This window comes from Rana temporaria, chromosome 13 (genome assembly GCF_905171775.1).
Source record: "Rana temporaria chromosome 13, aRanTem1.1, whole genome shotgun sequence".
NCBI lineage: Eukaryota > Metazoa > Chordata > Amphibia > Anura > Ranidae > Rana > Rana temporaria.
In genome coordinates this window covers 29,019,329-29,038,882 of record NC_053501.1, presented here as the reverse complement: position 1 = coordinate 29,038,882, position 19,554 = coordinate 29,019,329, and the positions used below count along the sequence as shown (strand labels likewise).

The 19,554-nt window shown below is 42.4% G+C and overlaps 1 protein-coding gene across 11 annotated transcripts in view; it reads left to right on the top strand.

The window, feature by feature from the left end:
- Nucleotides 1–19,554, top strand: part of MARK3 (microtubule affinity regulating kinase 3) — a 108,135-nt gene that overhangs the window by 46,189 nt on the left and 42,392 nt on the right. For all 11 annotated transcript variants that reach the window (XM_040333697.1, XM_040333694.1, XM_040333699.1 and 8 more), the window contains exons 5-10: nucleotides 2,072–2,137; nucleotides 9,369–9,439; nucleotides 10,727–10,783; nucleotides 12,818–13,054; nucleotides 17,142–17,261; nucleotides 18,755–18,854. In XM_040333697.1, coding sequence (XP_040189631.1) covers nucleotides 2,072–2,137; nucleotides 9,369–9,439; nucleotides 10,727–10,783; nucleotides 12,818–13,054; nucleotides 17,142–17,261; nucleotides 18,755–18,854 — 651 coding nt within the window. The remainder of the gene's footprint in view (nucleotides 1–2,071; nucleotides 2,138–9,368; nucleotides 9,440–10,726; nucleotides 10,784–12,817; nucleotides 13,055–17,141; nucleotides 17,262–18,754; nucleotides 18,855–19,554) is intronic.

Sequence of the window (19,554 nt, the reverse complement as noted above, 5' to 3'; positions counted from 1 at the left end):
GAGTGTTCATAGTACAGTGCCTGTGAAAAAACTCTGGTGGAAATTGCTGCCCCAGTATTAAAAAAAAAATAACATTTTGCAATTGGGGATCAATAACCTAGAGCACACATTGAGTGTCATGGGGAAGTTCAATTTAACCAAAACCCCCCCCCCCCCCAACTGCATGGGTTAAAATGGTCATTTTGGCAAGGGGTTAAGGAATAAGGCCGGCCATACACGTGTCAAATTCAGATACATTTTTCCAAAATCTTACCTTTTTTTTAAATAATCGTTTGATTTTAGAGGATGAAACAATTTTTGTGCGGGCATAGAATTTGGTTGATCGGAAATGTTGGAAATTTTTGGAAAAACAAATTATTTTCTAATCAATGATGGTAGAATTGTGCAAGAAATATACCGTATTTATCGGCATATAACATGCACCCTAACTTTAAGATGGAAGTCTCAGGGAAAAAAACTTTCCACAGCCCCCTGCGTATAACACGCAGGCACAATTTACCGTCTATTTTCAGAGTAAAAAGGTGAGTGTTATACGCCAATAAATACAGTATTCAAAAAAAAATGTGAATGATCTGTGACTTGGAAAGAAAAGAAGATTCCTGGCCAAAATATTTCTTGTCCGTCACATAAGGTCAAATTAAAGGCTTGGTTTGTCGCTTTTCTAAATCGATGGTGGCAGCATCGCAAAATTTTCAGGGGTGTGGTGTGTTTTTTTTTTTTTTTTTGTTTTTTTTTTTGTTTTAATCGTTTGGAATTTGACCCACGTATGGCCAGCATAAAGCTTCCTCCTCTCATTACAACTGTTCTCTACTGATGTGATTGATCACCTGAACAAAATTGATTAAAGTAGTGTGTAATCTTGCAGACATTATCCCCTTTTTCTCATGATTTTCTTTTTCGTGTGCGATATTAAAGCCGCATTCATTGTGAACAGGGTGTCTCAGTGTTTACATTCATGTAAATTGTGTTTAAGGCATTGAAAGGGCAACGGCATGTCATGGAGCTCATAACATCCACTCAGATTTATTTCTAGATGTTTTGGAAAAGTGGATGAAAACTTGTGATTGGCTGCTGTGAGTTACTAATCATTGCCCCTGTTGTACCCTGACAGTTCCCGTCTATACGTGTTTAGTGTACAGCTGCCTCCATTTATGTAGTTAGTGAGCCTAGTTTATGGCCTTCCAGTGTTTCCTGGAAATCCCATTCTGCAAACATAGGGGATTAATTAAAAGCCCTTACTCATAATTTCCCTTTAGTTTTAGTTAAGTCCCCGGATGCTGCATGTGATACATTTGCCTATGTCTCAGTGTACTGCTCCCTGCTTGCCATGTCTGTAGAGGTAGAAAGGAATTTCATGTGTGATTCATTCCTCTGACAGGTTATTGACGTGCTAATGTCCCCTCACTATTCTAAAGGTTAATTGATCTATTGTGTTGTGTAAAGAAGATCTGTGTTTACCCTTAAAAGATGAGTATTGTATCATCAGGCTAAATGATTAGAGAAGTAGTATGTTAATTATTCTGATTGCTTCAGTGTAGTAATTAACTCCAGTGATGTCTTTATCTAAAGAAATGTGTCTGCATGGTCGGCTCCGACTTGTCTCCTATAATCTGTATGGGAAACCCCACTGTGTGAGGGGGGCGTTCCTAACAGGCTGTAACCACATATAAGCTGAGTTTTTGTGTCAATAAAGTGTCTTGGTTCCAGCATCCAGTCTTGACTCATGTGTGGGGAATCCTGTGATGTTCTTGTATGGAGAGGAGGGAATGCTTGACGGGGATATCATACCGATACCGTCACACTGCATATCTTTGCTTTGTCTTCTGTATTACTGCTGGAAAACCAGCTTGCCCCCCCCCCCCCCCCCTCTGCGTGGAGAATGTATTGTTGCGTTTTGTACTGTTGTGGAGACCTAGGAGGAAAAATAGCTTGTTTCCTATATTTTGGTCCCCTGAACAGCTGGAAATACTTCATCTTGTGTTGTGCAATACTTTATCTGAACTGTCTTTGCAGACCAGTAGAAACCAAAAAAAAAAGTAATGAGGTTTATTTCTTTCTCTCTTTTGTGCAGTTAAATTATTTGAAGTTATTGAAACTGAGAAAACGCTCTACTTGATAATGGAATATGCGAGTGGCGGTGAGTACATTTAACCCAATATGAGCCTGGGCTTTTGTTGCAGACAACATGCTTTGTATGGATGGGTCTCAGTGGGGGTACATTGCAGTCCAATGTACATGGGAGCAAAATTCTCAAGCCTACCCCTTGTTAGGATATTTATTTTAAAGTGGTAGTAAACTGTTACACCACTTATTATAGGTGTACCTGTAGGTACTGTGACCGTCTTCTAAACTTGCGCAGTTTAGGAGCGATTCAGAGTCATGCAGCCGATAAACCTCACTGGCGCATGCGCTCTGAAGGTCCGGCTTACAGTGCCTGACCTTCAGAGCATGTGCCTTAAACACTTAAAGCAGTGGTTCTCAACCTTCTAGTGCCGTGACCCCTTGATAAAATTTCCCAAGTTGTGGGGACCCCTGACAGTAAAATTATTTTCATAGTGTGGGTTGTCAGCACCCAAAAAAAGTAATTTGCGCCCCTAACCCATGGACATTTAGCACTCCGAGTGCCTTCCACTCGTACAGTATTAAAACCCCTTATAGTACATTTTAGGATGTACCACTCTTTCTCTTGGTTCTCCTTTCTTTCCCTTTCATCTTTCTCAATCCTAATTCCTTGTTTTTTTTCCCCCCCCCCCATCCCTCCCTCTAACTGTCTTTCTTGTTCTCTCTTTTTTTCCTTTCTCTCCCTTTTTCTTTGTTCCTCCCCCTTTTATCATCCTCCTTCCTGGGAGAACAGTGCAGGCTTCAGGAACCGCCCAGGATTTGGTGACCCCTGGCAAATCTTAATTTGACCCCCAGGTTGAGAACCACTGACTTAAAGGAACACTAAAGTACATTTTTTTTTTTTTTTTGTAAGATAACATGTTTATACTTTCCTCCACTGTGCAGCTCGTTTTGCACAGAGTGTCCCCGAACCCTGTCTTCTGGGGTCCCTCGGCTCCTCCTCGCAAGAGCTTTCCACCTTCATGCGAGAGAGCTTGCATAGTGGAAAGCTTTTGCGGGTGCGCTCCCATGATACAGCGGCGGGCATAGCCGCCGACTGTATCACTCGACCCCGCCCCTCCGGTGCGTTATTGGATGTGATTGACACATTGGATGTGATAGCCAATCAACGGCCAGGCTGGGAACCGAAGAGAATCACGGGGATGCGCGCGGGACTTTCGAGGGGTGAGGTAAGTAGTTTGGGGGGGGGGGGGGGGGCCGTACCGTCAGATGTTTTTTCACCTTTAATGCATAGGATGCATTAAGATGAAAAAACATTTACCTTTACAATCCCTTTAAGTTATAGCGTTTACAAAATATGCGATTTAGTTTTATGGCATTTTTATTAATTTTATATACAATTATTTTTTTTACTAGTAATGGTCTTTTTGTTGAATGGACTTGTTGGAAAATGTTGATCGCTGGCTGCACCTGCTGATCAAAGTCCCAGTGGGAAGATTCCTCTATACACTTGTGCGGTTTGAAGGAATTTGTTTCTTTTTTAGCCTTTAGCCAAAGGAAAATAAAAATAAAATCTATGGCCAGTGTTTAAAGGCCAACCTATGTGACTACCATGGCTCTTTTCACATATACAGTGGAGGCATGAGAGTAGCTACCCGGGGACAGGGAGTGTTGTTCCCAGGATTACAAAGTGAAATACAAAAAAACATTGGGCTCCATGCACACTATTGCAAATAGTGTTATCCTATGTATACATGCACACTAATGTTCAAGCACTACTTTAAGCTATCAGCTTTTTTGTGAGCTTCAGCGTCTAGGAGAAGAATTTTATTTTATTATTTTTTTGTAGAGCTTCCAGGAGTGTTTTTCCAGCTGAATCTGCTTGTTTCGGCGACTAGCATGAACCCAGCAGCTCCAGCCGCTGTCTTGGGTCCTCATTGGATAGATTGATGGCAGCAGGAGCCATTGGTTCCCGCTGTTGTCAAATTCTGTGACCAGGGGGTGGGGCAAAGTCCTGCTGTCTGTGTCAATGGATGCAGCAGCAGGACTCGGGAGCGCATCTATACGGGTCCCCCCAGGGAATGTGACTCTGTGGGGGCATTCGAGGAGGAGTGCCACCGGGGGGACCCCAGAAAAGGAGGATCAGGGCCGCTCTGTGCAAAACCCTCGCACAGAGCAGGTAAGTATGTTTTGCTTTGTTTCTGGAGTTCTATATTGATCAAATCAAAATCTCTATCTGTGCTGGTTTCTGTGTTGTGCATCTTCTCTTGTAGAGCTAGAACCTGGAAATGAATGCTGGGACTTGCAGTTCCACCAAAACGGATGCACTGAATATTGCCAAGTTTTCTATAGGCCTTGGTGCAGAAGAAGTGATCATTTTAGCGGCCGACTTTTTTGTTCTCTGCCGTGCTCTTGTGAAATGGTGTTTCCCTTGTAAATATGTCTGCTTGGCAGCAGTGCTCTGTGTGCTGTATGTGGTCAGCGGTGTTAATGAAGTACAGGGAGAGGAAGTTTATTTTACAGAGGAAAGTGCCAGAGCCAGAAGGTCATGTTCTGAAATTTTTTGCTTTTTAGGCGTAACCTTCAAATGTTCCTAATAAGGACGGGATTAGTAGTATGTAATGAGTGATCACAGCTTTAAAGACCAGCAACACTTACTATTCCTATGAAACCACCTTCCACAAAACCAAATATTAAATATTACAGTTTGGGCGTGTAACCGTTTACCTGTTCAAAACTGTTCAGATTAACTTGCCAGAATGAAGTAAAGGGAGTCTGTCCCCAAACAAATACTGTGGGCATGCTGAGTTGCTCCTCCTTAACGTAAAATGCAGAAGCCAATCTTCTGAATTTTTAACAGAAAAACACACAGCGCTGCTACCTTTTCTCTGGTCCATGTTCCAGACGGATCTTTGCATATAGCTATGTGTTTCAACTCACTCTGCTCTTCACTATCACAAGGTTTATTCATGTTTTATATAAAGTGTGTTAAAGTTGTTGCTAGCCAGTATCAACCCTTTGCTGCCCCCCCCCCCCCCCCAATAGCAGTTTTACTGGTACAGGGCAGCAGCTGTGTGCAGCGTCACTTATAGCAGGACTGTGATATTGCAGTGGACAAATTGGACACCTGACACTTTTTTGGGGACCAGTGATGACATTACAGTGATCAGTGCTAAAAAAAAATGCACGGTCACTGTACTAATGACAGGGAAGGGATTAAAGCGGATGTGTCACTAAAAAAAAAATATTAAAAGCCAGCAGCTACAAATACTGCAGCTGCTGACTTTTAATATTAGGACACTTACCTGTCCTGGAGTCCAGCGCCATCTGCAGCAGAGGACAAGCGATCGCTCGTCTCTCTGCTGCTCCCCCCGCCATCCTCAGTGAGGGAACCAGGAAGTGAAGCGAATAGAAGAAAGAAAGTCACCGCTCCAGGTGGGTCTACTATATGGTCATGCACTGGTACAGGATTCCAAGGGTGCTGGCGGTGCACTAGGCAAGCATAAAGGTTGAATGAAGGATGGATGGCCGCACTCCAAAAACCGTGCAGGTTGTCTTTTATTAAATGAACAGCAAAAGCATTACCAGATCACAGCAACGGAAACAGGGCTGTGATCTGGTTCCCTACGGCGCATGCGCGAGTTGCGCTGCGCCGCTGATTGGCTCCCGCTATGCTCTGGGAGCCGAGTGTTCCCAGAGCACAACGGGAGATGCCCAGAGAAAACCCGAAGCTCTTTAGACAGGTATCTGCACCCCCCTCCCCCCTGAAAGGTGTCAAATGTGACACCCGAGGGGGGGAGGGTTCTGATCAGCGTGAGTTCCACTTTAGGGTGGAGCTCCGCTTTAACACTGGCGATCAAAGGGTTAACTGTGTGCCTAGGTAATGTTTCAGTGTAGTGGGGGAGGTGCCTTTACTAGTGGAAGACATGTATCAGTGTTTCTTCTTTACAAGAAGACAGGATCCATGCCTTCTGTACTGACAATGGCAATCTGACTTGTTTACATAGGCAGAATGCCATTTTGTCAGTGTACTGAACGATCAGCGGGTGCCGGCGGAGATCTAAACAACTAATCGATTAATCAACAACTAATCGATTATGAAATGAATCGATTACCATTTTCCTAATCGTTTTTTTATCGGCCAGTAACATAATGGGGTTAAAAAAACTAAAATTAGCCCTTTATAGTACAAAAAGATCAAATCGCTACTGTAAATATTACTTTTACTGTCCCACAGTAAAAATATGAACATGCTTTACCAAATTCTCTATTCTACACTTATCTGCAGGTAAGACATGCCCTACAGGCACAATCTAGGGTTGGCCTGGTAAGAGGACAGAAAATCCCCCAGCTTCAACGCCTAATTGGAGCGGAGAGCTCCAAGGGAATCATCTCAGATTTATATGCAGAGATTAGTGAGGGGTTCTTAGGGGGAGAAAGACTGGAAAAAAACAAACAGAGTTGGGAGGTGGATGTAGGCCAAATTACAACTGTACAATGGGAACAGATACTAGCGGCAGGGAATTTGGTGCCACTCGCCCCGTCGCAGAAGGCCTCCCATCTATTTCTGTTTTATAGAGTCTACTATACGCCAAAGAGGTTATTTAAGTTTGGTAGGAAAACAGGTGATAAATGCCCCAGATGCCAAATCACAGGCGACCTAATACATATGTGGAGGTGCCCAAAGTTACACAAGTATTGGGGCAAAGTAATAGAGATCATAAATACCACTTTTGGGTTGGACTTGGAGCTGGAGGCATTGGTTTGTCTGCTGGGATGTCTAGATGAGAGTTTTGAGCCAAGAGGAAGTAAGGTAGTTGCTATAAGGTGCTTGTTTCAAGCTAGAAAACTGATTGCACAAAAGTGGCAGTCAGAGAATGCGCCTACATCAGCAGAATGGGAAAATGTGATAAATGCTACAGTATGAAAAGAAAAAGTAACCCTAACCAGACCAGGTAATTTCAACAAATTTAAAATAATGTGGGAGCCGTGGTTGAGGAGAATGGGCTGTCCACCATAAGAGGATAAGGGGAATAAAAGAAAGATCAGCGGGGCAAGCCATTAGCGAAGGAGAGAGGTAATAGAGAATGGGATTGCAACCTCTTGGGGTTAAAAATGTAACTTAAGGGGAATGTGTAAAACAGTAAAATATAAATCAAAGGTGTAGGTGTGTACTCGGGATACAAATCTGAAGGGGGAGGGACGGGTCACAGGTAAAAGGAGAAATAGTAGTAGTAATAAAGAAGTGCATTATGTAAGGATACATGTTATGCAAAATGTTTTTATATCTTTTTTGTACGGAACAAAATGAATAAAGAATAATTGAATTAAAAAAAAAAAAATATATATATATATATATATATATATATATATATATATATATATATATATATATATATATACCCCTTACAGTAGCGATTATTTTCTTTTTGTACTAATTTTTGTTTTTTTAACCCCCATTATGTTACCAAACATCTCAGGCCTGGGTCACACCTCTGTGTTTTTTGCAGAAACACACTACAGTTCATTTGCATGGTTTCACATCCATGATTTTTTTCAGCTGCTACATATTTGGAAAGGGCAAGGACTTTTGAGTTAAAAAAAAAAACAGTGCCATTTTGTTTTTTTGGTTTCTTATACTGTACCGCAATGGAAAAGCTGCAGATAAGCATGTATTTTTTTTTTTTTGTTTACAAATAGTTTTATTTGAAATAGAAAACACTCGGTAAATACCGAAGACATAGGTGAACACATACAGCAAAGTGGTTTAAGCAGCATTGACAAAGTATGCATGATAAAAACTATACATCCAGTCTGAAAACCAAAAGGAATATCATATAAACTCCTACCCAGGGCCCTGGGAGGAATCAGAACTCAAATACTCTGGAAGTATTCCAAACTAAACCCGTACAACATATGTGGCCTACGCCAAGGTGGAAAGAAAATATTATATAAGAGGAAGGAAAAATGCCCATTTGGAAATAATAAAGTGAAATAAAATAAATACCAGAAATGAGCAAGACACAAAAAAAAAGAAAAACAAATCATAATAAACTAAATTCAGGGTCAGTTATACCTGTAATCTATATAGAAACCATGGGTTCCATTTGGCGTCATACATTGGGATCGTATCATGTAAAGTATGAAAAATTTTCTCTGAGAGCATCATCTGGTCTATTCGAGTAACTATAGGAGCGAAAGGGACCACTTGCTTTTTCCAGTGAAGAGCAATAGCCCAATGAACCGCGATACAAATGGAGTGTATCAACCTAACCATATGTTTGGGAGTATCACTAACGTCTTGGAACAGTAAGCAGTGTTTAAAGGTCAGGGTGACTTGTTCCCCTGCCAACACGTCAATCATTTCCCGCACTGCCGTCCAGGTGGGTAACAATTTCTCACACTCCCAAAATAGGTGAATAAAGGAACCCTGTTGTGGGCAGCCCCTAAAGCAAGTCGAGGAAGCCTGCGGAAACATTTTACCAAGTCGAAGGGGGGTGTAATACCATCTCATCAAGAGTTTAACTGCCGTTTCTCTAACTGTCAGAGACTTAGTGCATTTGCGCATGTTTTGCCATCCTTTGACCCAGTCCAGGGTATCCTCTTCTAAATTCAACTCTCGCTGCCAGTCCCTTCTATATTTCACTAAAGTAGATTCTGTCACTGACTCTAAGAATCTATAAACCAAGGAGATGAGGCCTCTCTGAAGCATGTATTTTTTTAAACTGCCCAACAACCAATTGGCCCAAAAATGCAAAGCACAGCAAAATTACCATTTTTTTTTTTAAAGATTAATAACCGATTATTCGATTAATCAAAACAATAATCGCCCAACTAATCGATTATGAAAATAATTGTTAGTTGCAGCCCTAGTATCTTGAAGAAAAAATACAAATTTCAATTGGTGAGAGGTCTGGACTGCAGGGAGGCCAGGATGCAGTTTAGCATGTTCCTGCTGAAATATGCAAGGCCTTCCCTCAAGACGACATCTGGACAGGAGCATATGCTGCTCTAAAACCTGGAATTTATCTTTTCGCATTGATGGTGCCTTTTCAGATGTGAAGGTTGCCCATTCCATATGCACTAATGCACCCCCCATACTATCAGATGACGGCTTTTGAACTGAGCTCTGATAAACAAGCAGAACCACAGAACAGTTTTCCACATTGTAACAGAGCATTTCCCCTTTATTTATTTTATAACTACGCTTGGGCTTTGAGATGGAGGGCTGTGTACATTCATGTGTAATACAGCAGACGATTTTACTTCTGTTTCATTTTCTCATTTCTCCTCCATTTCCTCTGCAGGGGAAGTGTTTGACTATTTGGTAGCACATGGAAGAATGAAGGAAAAGGAAGCAAGATCCAAATTCCGGCAGGTGTGTAATATGGAAAGATTTCCCTTGAAAACATATATTTCCCCTTGCCTCAAAAAAAAAGTCTGCAGACAATGTAGGAGACGTGCACAGCCATTCAGTGTGATTTGAGTGTATTTTCCCTAAATAGCAACTGTGAGTCATTTACAATGTGTGTTCTGATTTTCTTTTTTTATTTTATTTACAATATCGGCACTTGTTTCTGTAATCCCTGCAGATTAAAAACAGTCAGACAGTTCACACACAGGCGGCACAACTTTGGGGGCGACTCGGCAAGGCGACTTGAGAGGCAACTTGCAAAATTACTTCTGTATTAAAGTCAATGCAAGTTGCCCCGAGTCGTCTCCAAAGTCGTACAGGAACCTTTTTCTAAGTCGGAACGACTTGCGTCGCTCCTATTAGAACGGTTCCATTGACTACTGCGGACCGCGACTTGTCAGGCGGCTGAGTCGCCTGACAGGTCGCCCCTGTGTGGACCGGCTGTTAGGGGCACACCTTAGCTTTGTTAATGAAAAAATGGCAGATAAAAAAAACGTTTGTTATTGAGCCATGCTTGCCTTCTCTTACTAGCAAAAAAAACATAAAATGCAGCCTCACTGTGCCCCATCACACGTAGCCACTGTGCCCCATCACACGTAGCCACTGTGCCCCATCACACGTAGCCACTGTGCCCCATCACACGTAGCCACTGTGCCCCATCACACGTAGCCACTGTGCCCCATCACACGTAGCCACTGTGCCCCATCACACGTAGCCACTGTGCCCCATCAATTGCCGCCAGAAAATTGAAATGGGGGGGGGGCCAAGATAAGTATTTTTCGGTTTCAAACTGAACTTTTAATTTCGGTTCTTAAATTTCCATTTCGGTGCACCTCTAATTTGTATCATGTTTTTTTTCCTGTATTTTTGGTTAATATTCCCTCTCTACCACTTAAAACGCACCTATTAGAAAATTATAGCCCCTTCATTTCTTTGTAAGTGGACAAACAAAATCTGCAGGGGATCAAACAATTCTTTTTACCACTGTATACTTAGTATATTGGATGTCAAGATTTGTGGTCGGAATAAGTACAAGTTGTGGGTAAGTAGGGTATTTTATCATTCTGCTGTTTGTTGCCTTTGTGAAAGTGTCACTTATCCTAGTGTGACATCTTTGGACATTTTTAAAGGTACACTTGTTCAAAGTTCAATAAAGCAGCTTCATCACTTGCCTGGAATTGCCCTTTGCAGTCTTTTCAGGATTCTGTGAGAATAATCAAGCTACAAGTAACATTTGTTTCTCTTTTGCAGATCGTGTCTGCAGTGCAGTACTGTCATCAAAAACACATTGTTCATAGGGATCTCAAGGTACGTAAAGCTACCTGCTTTTTATACTCTAAGCCTTGCTGAAGGTTTTATTATTATTATTATTATTATTATTATTATTATTATTATTATTATTATTATTATTATTATATATATATTTTTTTAATAGATGAGTGAGTTTGAGGCAAGGTGGTGTTATTGTTCTGCAGGCAGGAGGAAGAATTCCCTCAGTGACCTCTCCCCCTAGTGATCAGACTGCATTATTGTAACTCTCTAACATTTCATAAGGTGATTGGCTGCAAAAAGGGCTGATTTGTTTTCAATGTTGTAAACATGGCATGACATTTTATTAGCCTTTTAATAACCCCCCCCCCCCCGCATTAAAGTGATATCTTGTTTTTTTATTTAAAAATAACAAACCTGTCATACTTGCCTGCTGTGTGTAGTGGTTTTGCACAGTGAAGCAGAGGTCCTTCTCTTCTCGGGTCCCTCTTTAGCCCTTCTGGCCCCTCCCCCCTGCCGCGTGTCCAAGCAGCTTGCTGTGGGGGCACCTGAGCTGCTATCCGGCTCTGCCCCCCTACCCTTTCCTCATTGGCTCACATACCTTGACGGCAGCGGGAACCGATGACACTCCACTTTTGTCTCTGCCAATCTGGTGGGAGAGTCCTGGCCTGGCGAGTCTTATGGGCGTTGCTGGATTGAGATGGCACTCAGGGTAAGTATTGAGGGGGGGCTTCTGCACACAGAGGGTATTTCTTTTTCTTAAAGCGGGGGTTCACCCTATACAAAAAATAAATATTTTTTTCTTCTAGCATAAAATTAGGCATAGTAGCGTGAGCTACAGTATGCCTGTCTTGATTTTTTTATCCCCGTACTCAGTGCAATCGTACATAGAAGATTCCGACTGCCCGCGGGGAATGGGCGTTCCAATCCAGACGGAAGGTGATTGACGGCCGGCTCTGGCGCGTCACGCTTCTCCGGAAATAGGCTTGGCTCTTCACGGCGCCTGCGCATAGTCTGTGCGCAGGCGCCGTGAAGAGCAGAGACCTACTCGGGCTGTCTTCGGGGAGTGTGACGTGCCAGAGCCGGCCGTCAATCACCCTCCCTCTTGAAAGGAACGCCCATTCCCCGCGGGCAGTCGGAATCTTCTATGTACGATTACACAGTGAGTATGGGGATAAAAAAATTAAGACAGGCATACTGTAGCTCACGCTACTATGCCTAATCTTATGCTAAAAAGTTGTTCTGCAGGGTGAAACACCGCTTTAATGTATAGAATGCATTAAGATAAAAAAAAAAAAAAAAAAAAAAAAAAAACCTTCTGCCTTTTAGAACCAATTTAAGGGAAACATTTCCCGGTAGCAGTATCTCCCCCCTCCCACCTATACATCGCATACGGTGTGGCTGAGCTGCACTGTGTGTGTCAATAAACTTACACAGCCCAGCTCAGGCTCAAGCCCGCATGTTTGCCCCCCCACAGCAGACAGAAGAATCAAGAGCAGGACCTCAAAAGGAGGATCAGGTTCACTATGCGTAAGTGCTGGATCACTTATCTAGTACGTGATCTAGTGCAGAAGAGCTGCTTTGCCACCGTACTCCTATGTGACAGTCGGCAAGCTGGTATTGTACTATTGGCATAAAGTTCGTTTCAGTGATGCCCTTTATTGGCTAACGTAAGTTATTAGAAATGCATTTTTATTTTTTTAAGGAAGCTGGCAGACTTCATTCCATTTTTATATATAATCTTGAACTATTTCCAGCTAGCGGAGCTGATCGTTTTAAAAGTTAGTAATGGAGGCTTTCTATGGGCCTCCCTGTCATATAAACACTGGTTGGCTGTCACAGCGAAAACCTGATTTGAAGCATGCTTCACCAGCTACTTATGACTGGGGGCCATTGGTGACACTGCAACCACAGTGCAGTGGGCACTGAATAAGCGACTCCAGCACAGAACAGGGGGAAAGAGGGAGGGAGATCTCAGCTGAGAATTAAAGCCCAACTGCGTACAGTCAACGTATAATAAGCTGGCCAATAAAGGTTGTAAACTACAAATATGATATTTTCTTTGTGTTGCAGGCAGAAAACCTTTTACTGGATGCAGATATGAACATTAAAATAGCAGACTTTGGGTTTAGTAACGAGTTTACTGTTGGAAATAAACTGGACACTTTTTGTGGGAGCCCGCCCTACGCTGCCCCGGAGCTCTTCCAGGGGAAGAAGTACGATGGGCCCGAGGTGGATGTCTGGAGCTTAGGAGTTATTCTTTACACTTTAGTCAGTGGATCTTTACCCTTTGATGGACAAAATTTAAAGGTATGTTCCTTTGGGCTATTTTGGAAATTATTAGATGCCAACAAATGTAAATATGTATGTAAAAATAAAATGTCTTGGTGCTATCAATACAGGTCTAGTACAGTTAGCAGGTTATAATAATAATTTTTATTCAACTGGTCTATCTAGTTCATTTTTAAGTTTTATAAAATCCAGCTCATTCAGATAGCTTCTGAATGGTACCCCATAGGTGCAACTCCAGCCACATATTTCATTCAGCTGTGCATCCCCACTTCTATGTGGATGAGGTCCTGCTGGTGTAATGGTCCAAGGATCTTGAAATTCATTGACTGTTGCCTGGCACACGCTCTCTGCTGGAAGTAGGTTCCAGGCATCCACTATACTTTCTAAGGTTAGTTTTAAACTTTTTTTTTTTTCCTGTCCATGTGAGGGCATGTCCTGTGTTCTTGAACATTTAATTTTATTGAAAATATTGACCCACTGAATCTTATTTAACCACTTCAGCCCCGGACCATTTTGCAGCTAAAGGACCAGGCCCCTTTTTGCGATTCGGCACTGCGTCGCTTTAACTGACAATTGTGCGACGTGGCACCCTTTTTTTTTTCCCTTTCTTACAAATAGTGCTTTCTTTTGGTGGTATTTGATCACCTCCTGCATTTTTATATATATATATATATATATATATATATATATATATATATATATATATATATATATATATATATATATATATATATATATATATATATATATTTTTCCCCCTCCGTTTAGGCTGGTATGTATTCATCTACGTATTTTTGATAAAAAAATCACAATAAGCGTTTATTGATCGGTTTGCGCAAAAGTTATAGCGTCTACAAAATAGAGGATAGTTTTATGGCATTTTTATAAAAAAAAATTTTACTAGTAATTGCGGCGATCAGCTTTTTTTTTTCTTTCTTTTTTTTTGGCGTGACTGACAATTATGGCGGACACTTGACACATTTTTGGGACCATTGTCCTTTTTACAGCAATCGGTGCTATAAAAATGCACTGATTACTGTGAAAATGACACTGACAGTGAAGGGGTTAACCTGTAGGGGGCGCTAAAGGGGTTATCTGTGCCCTAATTTTGTTTCTTACTGTAGGGGGCGTGGCTTGGCGTGTGATGTCCCTGATCGTCGTTCCCTATGACAGGGAACGGACGATCAGTGACAGGCTCACTAGGAAGCACAGGGAGAGGTTTTTTTACACTTGCCTCTCCCCGTTCTTCAGCTCTGTGACACGATCGCGGGACACCGGCGGCAATAGGGTCCGCTGTCACGGAGCTCAGGACCAGGTCGCAAGCGCACAACCCACGGCTGGGCTCTTAAAGGGCAACGTACCTGTACGTGCTTATGCCCAGCCGGGCTGCTCTGGTGACATATATCGGCGTGAGGCGGTCCTTAAGCGGTTAAAGCTTTTTATGAATTTAAATCTCATGTATTGCCCCATTTTCTCTTCTTTCCCCAATATTGTACTTATTAGGTTCCTGAAGTCTCTCCTGGTATGTTTTATTCCTCAGACCTATCACCATTTAGACCCCTTTCACGCTGAAGCATTTTTACAGCGTTTTAGCGTTAAAAATGGCGCTATTATTAGATTGTAAGCTCTTCTGAGCAGGGCCCTCTTAATCCTATTGTATGTTATTGTACTGTAACTGTTTTGTCTCCCTTTATATTGTAAAGTTCTGCGTAAACTGTTGGCGCTATATAAATCCTGTATAATAATATTAAAACGTTTATAAAACGCTCCATGCATCTCAATGGACCCTTTCACACCGAGTCCTGCAGGCAGCATCTTTGGAGCAGCTTTTGGGCGCTGAAAAAAACGCTCCAAAAACGCCCCTCTCCATTGAAATGAATTTAAAAGCGCTGTAAAAACGCCTTGCCCTTTCACACTGAGGCACTGCAAAAATGCCCTAAAACGTTAGGGTCTTAGCGGTGCTTTACCAGTGTTTTTTGGGCGCTGGCAGTGTGAAAGGGCTCTGAAAGCACTCGGGCTTTCACATTGGGATTGCAGATGAGGCTTCTTTCAGGCGCTTTACAGGCTTTTTTTTTTAAGCCAAAACGCCCGAAAAACGCCCCAGTGTGGAAGGGGCCTAAACCTAGCGCCTGCAAACTATATGGTATATTTGAAAATAGATCAATCCTGATATAGACAACCTTGACATTTCTTGAGACCCTAAATTGCCAGGTTAGTACAAATGTCCCCCCAAATAACTAATTTTTGGAACCTTTTTTTCTTGGCTCTAGCTGCAGAAGTGTACAACAGGCATTTGTGTGAGGGAGGGGTTCAGGAAAACTTGATTTGCTCGCTAAATGCGATTTGTTATATTGCTGGGAGATGAGGGCATGTCAGTGGCTCACAAAGCTTCTGTACTCATTGACCCGTGATCACCGCACAGGCTGCCATTAGGAAAATTTGTAAGCGATTTCAAATGGAAAGCCATAGGCCTGTTTCACATGGCCTTCAGCTTGTATAAGAGCATTATGAACTGCAAGCTTTAACAAAGCATTTGCATGGCTTTTAGCATTACATATTGAAGCTTTAAAGTACCATTCAGTTCCAGTTTGTAAATGTTGAACACAGATGGGAGTGTTGATTGCGACTTTAGGCAAACTGCTGACAGGCTTTAAACAAGCTTAAAGGGGTTGTAAAGATAAAAATAAAAAAAATCCCCCAAATAGCTTCCTTTACCTTAGGGCAGCCCTCCTTCACTTACCTCATCCTACGATTTTGCTTTTAAATGTCCTTATTTCTTCTGAGAAATCCTCACTTCCTGTTCTTCTGTCTGTAACTCCACACCGTAATGCAAGGCTTTCTCCCTGGTGTGGAGAAAGCCTCTTGGGGCGAGCAGGCAAGTCGGGATACTCTCTACTTTGCATATAGAGAAAGGAGCTGTGTGTTAGTGGGCGTCTTGACACTCCTGCTCGCCCCCCTCGAGAGGCTTTCTCCACACCAGGGAGAAAGCCTCACATTAACACCTTTAAAAAAAAAATGTATGCACTCTTTTCCACCATGCAATGTCGAAGAAACCTCTCCCCATGGCTGCTCCTGCTTTGAGTGCCACACGGAACTTCGTTTTGTAGAGCCATTTCTGCTGCCCACCTACAGGGACCTTCGGTCAACTCCAGCCATTTGACCCTCACCTGCTGGCAGTTGTCTGAGTTTCATGCGTATCTGGAGCCTTGCCTCCTACCCTGAGACTCGCAATGGTGCCAGTGTCTGCACCCTGAAGTTTTTTGCACTCTGCTCCTAGAGTTTATTATATCATCGGATCCTCTACCTCAGAATTGGTGTCAGCAGCTGATGACTCAGAATCCAATGCCTGAGCTAGCACCTGAGGAGACTCGGTCCACTGCTATTACTTCTAAATTTAGAAACTGCTTTGGCTCCTACCAATCTGGTGCATGCCAAAACCTTAGGTTTTTTTTGGGCAGTTGGCTTTTGTTTGCTGCATTTGCCCACCTCTCAGTTCTGCTTTTGAACACCCCGAAGTTTTTGTTTTTTTGTCACGTTTTCCTGTAGGAAACTGTATAACCTATGGTTACACCTGTGTCCCTCAGTGGACTTCAAGAAAAGGATTTTGTGGTGAATACAAAGATCCTATTTTCATCATGTATATCTTGTATCTTCAGACTGCAATGGGGGGCCCACAGAAGATGATCGTGGGAATCCTACAGATGTAGATAGTAAAGTAGCAAGGTTGTGGGCTTGAAATCTGGCTGTCCAATTTAGTCCCCTTTCACACTTATACGACTTGTCTCACGATTTTGGACTGCAAAATCAAATGGCAAGTCATTCTCCATTATTTTCAATGACTACCATTCATACTGGCACGACTTTAAGTTGTGCCTACTTCAGAGTAGTCCTTGCACTACTTTGGTCCGATTTTGATGCCACTTACACAGGCATTCATTGAAATTGCGGTAAAATCGCGTGACTTTGAAGTCGTACAAGTGTGAAAGGGGGCTTAGCTTAAATTCAACTTGTACTTGTGTTGCTACTTTTATAAACTTTTCCTACTGATATACACTCTTAAATACATAATTTTTTTTCATCCTAAAACTTTTTTTTCTCTTCCTAGGAATTAAGGGAAAGAGTACTACGAGGGAAATACCGAATTCCCTTCTACATGTCAACAGACTGTGAAAATCTTCTCAAGCGGTTCCTGGTGCTAAACCCAACCAAAAGGGGCACTCTAGAGGTACAGGATCAAAGTCTGTAAAGCATCCTGCTAAAGCTTTTCATTAACTCCATCCCGCTGGTGGGAATAGGTTAAAGCGGAGCTCCGCTGTAAAAAAAAAATAAAGGCCAGCAGCTACAAATACTGCAGCTGCTGACTTATAAATGGACACTTGCCTGTCCTGGTGTCCAGCGACATTGGCAATAGACTAGCAATCGCTCGTCTCTCTGCTGCCCCCACCACCATCCTCGGTGAGGGAATCAGGAAATAAAGCGTTGCGGCTTCACTGCCCCAATTCCCTACTGCACATGCGCGAGACGCGCTGCGCGTTCCTCACTGGTCCTCTGCTGTGATCCGGGAGCCGTGTGTTTCCCCAAACACAACGGGGGGTGGGGGGGGGGGGGGGGTTGTCCGATTAGTGACACACTACCCACAGGTCCCCGCAGTGTGTTCCTGGAAGTGGGTGCAAATACCTTTTTTAATAAGGTGAATATTTTAACTGCCAGCCCACACAAAAGATAACATTTTAGACAGGTATCTGCACCCCCCTCACACCTGAAAGGTGCCAAATGTGACACCGGAGGGTTCCGATGAGCGGAAGTTCCACTTTAGGGTGAAGCTCCGCTTTAAACTGCCTGAAACTGAATGTAAAGGTGTAATATACGGAGTAGTAACTCCACATGGTAGCTTCAATTCAAGCAGTAACCTGTCTTTAATATATAGCTATACATTTAAAATTGTGTGTGTTTTTTGCAAAATGTGTTATATGTCTTGCCCTTTTTTTGAACAAAGGCCAACTTTAAGCTGCGTGGGTTAACTTGGCATTGACTCTAGTTTATATACAGTGGATAGAAAATATCCACACGCCCCTGTAAAAAATGCCAGGTTTTTTTGCAATGTGAAAAAATGAGCCCAAGATAAATCGCTTCAGGGTTTTGTTTTCACTTTTATGTACGGCGTTGCACGACCACGCAATTGTCAGTTAAAGAAACAGTGCCGTCTAGCACAAAGTTGCCTGGTCATGAGGGGGGGGGAGGGGTGGGTTAAATCCTAGGGGGTCAAACCCAAACCCTTTTATAATTATATGCAGTCAGGCAGCTCTTGCACTACATAGTGGAAGGTAAATCTCAAGGAAATTGAACAAAAATGTGTACAGTATAATGTGTATCCAGCTTTCAATGACCTCTCAATGCCATTTACTTATCTGTGGGGTTCACTAGGAACCGGCTGATATAACCATAACATAGGCCAGTTAATGAGCCCTGTGTATAAACGCAAATACAGATATTGCTGTACCTTCTCCTTCGCCAAGCTTTGAAGATCTTATGTTTAAGTGGTTTTCTCATTTGCCAATTTGTATGCTGCCTCCTTTTTTTAGAAGGTGTTGTTTGGTTTAATAAGCAGACTTGAGAGCCGGTGTGATTTCTTACTGGCTCACTTAACCTGTGCTGTGCTTTCACCAAGTTTCTTTACTCCCCCCTCTTCTCTTGTTGCATCTCTGTGTTCCATTTTAGCAAATAATGAAGGACAGATGGATCAATGCAGGGCACGAAGAGGAAGAACTGAAACCATTCATTGAGCCAGAGCTTGATATTTCAGACCAGAAACGAATAGGTAATCAATTGTTCTTGTCGCCATTGCAGAAAAGAGTATATGCTCTGATGGGGACAGCTGCATATGGCTGTATGACATTACTGTCTGTCAAAACGTTATTTTTTTTCAGAAATGTGACCGAGGCAGAAATTGCTTGGGAATCCCAAATCTAAAAGTTGTCGCAAAAATGGGCATAGGGAGGAAATCTTTCAGTGGGGACATTTCTCAGTGATCTATGGTCTAAATTCCCCTAGCTTTGTAGAGATTTCCTTTTCACTTTCTTATGCGTCTCTGGAACAGGAAGTAGTGAGATTTTCACAGCAGAACAGACCGATATGGATTTTAAACCACCCACTCTATCCAAAGCCAAAAGGAAGTTTTAGCTTTACATACATATTTTAATGAACTCTTTGGGAGGAATAATGGAGACACTGATGTGAACTGATTTATCTATAGGCAAACTTTTATTTTATTTATGTTCTTGCTGGGGAAATTGCTCTCTATTTGTACTGATGGCCATTGTTGCCAGGACTGAAAGTGAGGAAAAAAAATCCCAATTTTTAAATTGCCACAATAACATTAACAGATGGGAAATCTTCCAGTGGTGACAACTGAGGCTTTCCCTCCTTTAGGGACCCGTTCACTCTGAAATACAGCGCGTGACACCCACGTTCCTGTGCTGTTTCCATTAGCACTGCCATTGAGATCTGCAGTTGTTGAC